The sequence below is a fragment of the Alligator sinensis genome, unplaced genomic scaffold (genome assembly GCF_000455745.1).
Source record: "Alligator sinensis unplaced genomic scaffold, ASM45574v1 scaffold628_2, whole genome shotgun sequence".
Classification (NCBI taxonomy): domain Eukaryota; kingdom Metazoa; phylum Chordata; order Crocodylia; family Alligatoridae; genus Alligator; species Alligator sinensis.
In genome coordinates, this window is record NW_005841833.1 from 7379275 (window position 1) to 7385441 (window position 6167).

The window sequence follows — 6167 nt, forward strand, 5'->3', positions numbered from 1 at the left end:
AGTCACATGTGCTACAGAGGCTTTTAAAAAATGCCCTCTGGTGATTTATAGTCACCCTCCTTGGACACGAGTGGATCTTTTCACATGAGGATGCAGTAGCAAGAAATGTCTTTCAGATGTGAACATATCTTTGTTTTACTGCTGATCACGCCATGAGTGAGAAAACTACTGGCTGCCCCTTCTGTAGGAGTCTCGTTATCCTCACACTGCATGCAAGCCTCTTCAATTACATCATAGTATTTCAGCTCTTTGACACCTTACCAGGAGAACAACCTGCATAGGAAGTCTTCTGCAATAATTGTGGGAGAGAAATCAATACGCTAAAACTTTCAGAGAAGACAAGTGAAAGATGAGATCACGCCATTCCTAGCAAGCAAGCACTAACTCAGGTGATAAAATTTTGCATATATGTGACATCAGTACAGTGCAAACATCAAAAAGAAATGGTTTGCAAACTTCAGACTATGATCAGATGTGAAAACAAGGCAGTATGACACACAGAAACAGGAAAACAAATTGCTGAATCAACAGTGGGGCATTAAGGAGCATGCAAGCCTACAAACAGACTTCTTCAGCATTATGCCAGAGAAGAAAGCAAAATTCCAGTCACAATTTTAATTTGGCTTTGCTTAAAGACATGATCATAATACCAGTGTGATCATGTCAATTACAAGAAGAACAGCATGGAAAAGTATATAGGCTAAAATACCAGGGAATGCAAACATTGCCAGCCACTGCTTCCTGCTAAAACAAATGCATGCATGTAGCAATGCTAAACTTGGAAAACAGTAGTCAAACAAAAAAATACAGCTAAAGCAGATTATGCACCCTAGGACCCTTGCTGCTATACTTTTCAAGACCCACTTTGTAATTAATCTTAACCCAACTATTTTTTAATTTTAAATTCTCAGAAAATGCATCTTTTTGCTAAAGATCAGGATATGCTGGATTTAGTGTAAATAACTAAAGCAGCCGAGTACCTGGTCTTTATGCAAAACCAAGGTCCACCTTGACCATGATTTTTGTGCTTCTGCAAAAAACAAATGTTGACCTGTTCTCTGCCAGTTACTTGCCTCTGTCCATCAGAATACCTGCTGGGACTGATTCTCAAAGCCCCAACCTCCCAGCTACTGTAATTTGCTTGAGCAGGTACAGGTGTGAAGGTAAATGTTCCACTGTTGGGTTTTTCCCTTCCAAGAGTGTAAAGGTATTTCCATTCAGCCATCCAGGTCTCTGAGTATGTCTGACCTATTGAATGAAGGAAAGAATGTCCTTTTTAAAAGTTCTGTGGAGCACTCGACTCCCCATTTGTAATTAGGCCTGTTCACGTGTGCTTAGATGGTGAATAACAAATAGCCATAGGATTTACGTTCTCAACTGTAACTACAGTCTGCTAGCTCTTGGAGGCTCCATCGTGCCAGGCACTGTACACACCTGAATAAGAAGGCAGCTACGTGTTCGGAGAGAGTCCTGGTTTACCTGTTTCCTGGTACCCCCAGACTTCTATATTGACGCGTCTTGTTGGCAGCGTCTGGTTCATCCAGGTGACAGTCAGGGTTCCTCCTGTGTTCGGTGTGCCATAGTACTGCCATTTTGTGGCATTCACAAGTGTGCATTTTTCCACAGCTGACACCTTGCTGTGATGTACTGCATTGGGGAATGGACGATGAGTTAATATTTACTTGACACAGCACTGAAGATAACAGTATTGTTGTAAGCAGGGGGTTGGAAAAACAGGGACCTTGCGCAATGAACACAGTAACCCCCTGGGAAAATTAGTCTTTTGGCCAGCTTTGAATTCTGCACAGGAGTGACACCCCTCCAGCAACAGGTGAAAGAAGGATCGAGCCCTTTTTGCTATAGATGAGGCAGATGGAGTGGGGAAAACAACTTTTCAGAGGCTACCTAAAGCGGAGTCCCTGGAGGGAAGTACAGAGGTGGCCAGAAGGGAAGAGTCTGTTGGGAAGGGTATAAAAACAAGAGATACTGTACAATTCCCTTTGTAACAAACATGGAAATAACCCTTCCCCCCACCCACGCACACCTGATAACCAGTTTCCTGAATAGGGAAATGTGAGGCCATTGTCTCTGGAAACCTCAAAGGGAATGAAGCCAGTCTCATACAGCAATGGTGAGATGCAGTGGGCTTGACCATCCTGAGCAACATAGCCACTGATCTGAATCTCCTGCTTGAACCTGTTAATATTAAGAATGGTCTTCAGTGTGGGTGCTGAGAGAAGGAAAGTCATGAGCACCTCAGCTGGATTTTAAGTGCCAACTGGCCTGTGGGGGGTCATTCCTACCTCCCTCTTGTCTCCATTTGGCAGGTTTAGCTTGATACTTTGTTTAGTGATGGCCACAGATGTGAACTTTGTGCTGTATTATTTATGACAGAAGTGTGGATTGTGCTGTGCAAGGTACAAACGCACATAGATACATAGATTTTTAGCTTGCAGTCTCACAAGAGGCATGATAAATGAGTAACAAACCAGCAAAGGGGAAGAGGAGAACAAGAGTGACGGTGATAAGATCATGGGGCTAAATTGGTTACAAGTGGCTGTCACAAACAGAAATTCAAAATGTTTCTGTTATTATAAAAGTAGTCTTTATCAAATGCTAGACTGCTTAGAACTCCCTTAACATCGTTCCAATTTCTCCTCTGCAAAAGTAACCCATGGCTCTACTCTCTGTTGCTGTCACTATAAGCCATGTCTGCACTCCCATAGGTGATGGATGCAGGATTAATTTCCTCATGTACAAGAATGTTGCAGTAGACAGACTCCCAGTCTGGACTCTGTCTGGTTCAATAGATACAAATCTGTGTATTTAAACAAGCAGATCTGCTGGTTTCCTCCCCCTGAAAATGTTGGCAGATGTGCCGCTCAGTCTCTTCCACCCCCACATGTAGTTCCAGAATGGCTGACATTATTGGGGTCTTGAAGCTATGAAGGAGCCACATCTAGCGCTGCAGGGAAAAGTGGGAGGTGTATCTAGAACCATCTCCGCCAAGCTTTCTGGGCAGGAGAGGATTGACTTGTACCCACCTGTAGTACCTCTATCTGCTGAGATGGCCCCACAGCCTCTACTAGAGACACTGTCAGTGCACATGGGGATTGACTCAGGTGGATGACGTTCAGCAAATCACCTACATCAGTCGCTGCAGGCCTGCGGACCCTGTCTCAAATCCAGCAGCAGGACACCTTGACCGGAATACGCAGTTATGTTGATCTAATTCTGTTTCTGTTCTGGGAAATTCCTCTGTGCTTGTATAACAGACTGGAATGCTAGAAAGTGTGGTGTGTGCAACTCCTGGAAGTGCTCCCAGGTACTGAATGGCCTGTTCTCGGGTGTATGAGAAAGGAATAACCTAGCAATAAGTTGTTCTCTTACAGTAATGCTTATCAAGCTTTTTAGACTCAAGGCACTCCTGGGTAGACTCAAGGGACTCTTTGGAAAATGTCAGCTCTTACCTTTCACTTTATTGTCAACTACAGAAAAAATAATAGAACAATTCTTTGGTTGCAAAGAACTCAGAAAGACCACAGCAGGTCAGAATGCGGATTCCTATTTGAAATCTTTTGAGTTTATCTTGTGAATCACACCTCACAGTGCTAACATTGCATGACAGCCTTGAAAGGATCTCAAGACATCCTGGGGTGCTGTGGCACTGTGGTTAAGAATCACTATCGGACAGGAGCGCATGGAACTTAGAGCACACACCTGTGAAATAATAGATCAGGAGGTAAGGTTGTACTGCTGTCTACAAACATCCTATTCTGTTCCCCTGTATAACTGCTGACCTAAGAAAGGTGCCTACCATGCTGGAGTAAAAAGTTTAAATCACAACTCACCTGCATCTCACATCAGAGGAGGCATTGAAAGTAACATTCAAAATCTCAAAGTCTTTGCCTCCCATCAGGGACCCTGAGTATGGAGAGATTTGCAGACAAAATTCCCTGTAATCAGGACAGCAATCCCCCAGGGACTTGCAGGTCACCTGGCAAGAGCACTTGCCCAGCATCTTCCCACACTGGCGGGAGCACGAATCTTGAGCTTCTATTAAAAAATTGAAAAACAAATCTTGTTAGGAATGGAGTTGTGCAAGCCTTAGTTTTATCAGTCGCTGGAAAAGCCATGGCAGCAAGAATCCCAAAAAGCAGTGACAAGTGAAAGGCAGCACCTTTCTTGCCCATGAAGAACACTGGCAGCTAATTTAGTTTGCTCCGCCAGTATTCAGTCCATGCCCTGTGGGCACCTAGCATAGCTCAGGCCAGACACCTTTAACGAGCCAGTGCAAATCCAGTCTCAATTTCTCAAAAGCTGATTATCTAGCTCTGCCTCATTTTGCCTGTTTAAAATGCAGTTATGAAAAAAAAAACCTTAACTGAAGTATGGGCAGGAGTGGAGGGAGGGAAATCAGTTCCAGCCACCCTGGGTAAAGAGCAGATGCTTCCAGTTTGCCCTACTACTTTCATGGGGAAGAAGCATGTCTTGTGCCAACCTTCCAGTAGGGAGAGAAATTGGCTTAGCCCCACCACAGTGGGGTGAGTGGGGACAAAAATGCCTGCTGTGTACATAGAGAAAACCCATATCTCTCAAAAAGCCTTTCCCTGGAGGTCTGTCTTGATGCTGCTTTGAATCCCTGCATATAGGACAATGAGGACAGTTTGGCCTCATGAAGAAGACCTTGGTCATTCCACAGAATGTGGGGAAGGAGATGGTAAAGGGACAGAAGAGCAGTATGTATCACAGTCACTCTCTCCTCTGGGATCTCTGACTGTGATAAGCTGCTTGAATTTCTCTGTCAAAGCACATAATATTGCTTCAGGTTATAAGTGGGGAAAAAAGAGAGATGACATATGGGTTATGACCATGTTTACATTAAGGGAATCTGTTCACATAAAAAAAGATGATTGTTCATCTGGGTTTGCAGACATAAAACATGTAAAAGGAAGGAAGGAATGGATGGCAATGACAAGTGCAGCAGATGCTCTCCTTGTTGTGTCTACGTAGCCACCAATTTCTGTCCCAAGTAAATGTGTCCCTGTGCCTGCAATACGTGCTGTTTCAAAGGTCTCAGGTGAGGGGTCGGTGACAGTGCACACTGTTTTTATAGCTGTGCATGAAGTATGCACTTGAACTGTATTGGGGAATAGAATGATTATCATCACAAACACTGATAAGATTAGATGCTGACACCAGGGTTTTCTTTGCCATGTATTGGCCCATTGAGTGGTGGGGGAATGGGGGGAGGGTTCCTGAAAGAAGTCTGGATGAAACAATGGAGTTACAACCTTTGAACATAGTTTAATCTTTAATGCACAGCCATTTTGTGTCAGCAACTCTTACAGCTCTTCCCATGAAGAGGTATTGCACAGTGGCTTTTATACACTTTAAAATGGGTTTGTTTGGAGGAGTGGATCAGGGAGAAAGTGTCTCATTTGCCAAGGCCAGGTCCCCTGAGACTGACTTCTTCCCATGAAGGACAGGGCATGGTTCTCAGCAGCCTGTCAAGCTTTGCTTATAGTATTTGCTTTTTAAAAGTCATTCAGAGCCAGTCGTGTCCCACAGGTTAGTGTTAGTGATTACGTCAGCAGCTCCGACCGTCTGGGAGTTACTATTGTCAGAGCTCCTTTCACATGAAGTAATGCTGCATTTCAGGGGGGAAAATGAATTGTGCCGCATGAAGACAACAGGTACGTGACAGAGGAGCCTACATTAAGAAGAGACACCAACTCAGGTGCGTATGGCGCAGTGTTTACAAACCCCACTATTTTTCCCCTAGTCTGAATATGTAGGACTTGGCTATCAGAGGTAGACACTTTTTTTCCCCTGCGCAGAGGCAGAAACACTAGTAAGCAGGAAGCAAAGGCTGGTTGAGGCGATGGGAGCAGACACTTTTCTTTCCTATTTTCTAACGTACTGCTCAGAGCTGCCTCCAGCGTGGCCGTGCCTTGTTTTGCACCCGCCTCAAGTTTAAAGAGCAGTGCTGCACCTGTGAACATCTGCGTGCCTGAGGGGGCTGCAAGGCGTGTGGGGGACAGGACACGGGCCGGCAGGCAGCGGGTGGAAGGGCGGCCCGGGCCGGGCGGCCCTCCTGGGTGCTGCGGGGCTGCCGCCGCCCCAGGCGCTCTGCCCTTCGCCCTTCGCAGCCGGGGCGTTGGGAA

The 6167-nt window shown here is 45.2% G+C and overlaps 1 protein-coding gene across 1 annotated transcript in view; it reads right to left on the bottom strand.

The window, feature by feature from the left end:
• LOC102380599 (sushi domain-containing protein 2-like) overlaps positions 1–4193 on the bottom strand; it is a 27700-nt gene extending 23507 nt beyond the window's left edge. The window contains exons 1-5 of the mRNA XM_025199942.1: positions 4181–4193; positions 3852–4056; positions 2045–2196; positions 1480–1647; positions 1074–1248 (exon numbers count right to left, since the gene is read on the bottom strand). Of these exons, the coding sequence (XP_025055727.1) occupies positions 1074–1248; positions 1480–1647; positions 2045–2196; positions 3852–4056; positions 4181–4193 (713 nt within the window). The remainder of the gene's footprint in view (positions 1–1073; positions 1249–1479; positions 1648–2044; positions 2197–3851; positions 4057–4180) is intronic.
• Between the last annotated feature and the right edge of the window lie 1974 nt (positions 4194–6167).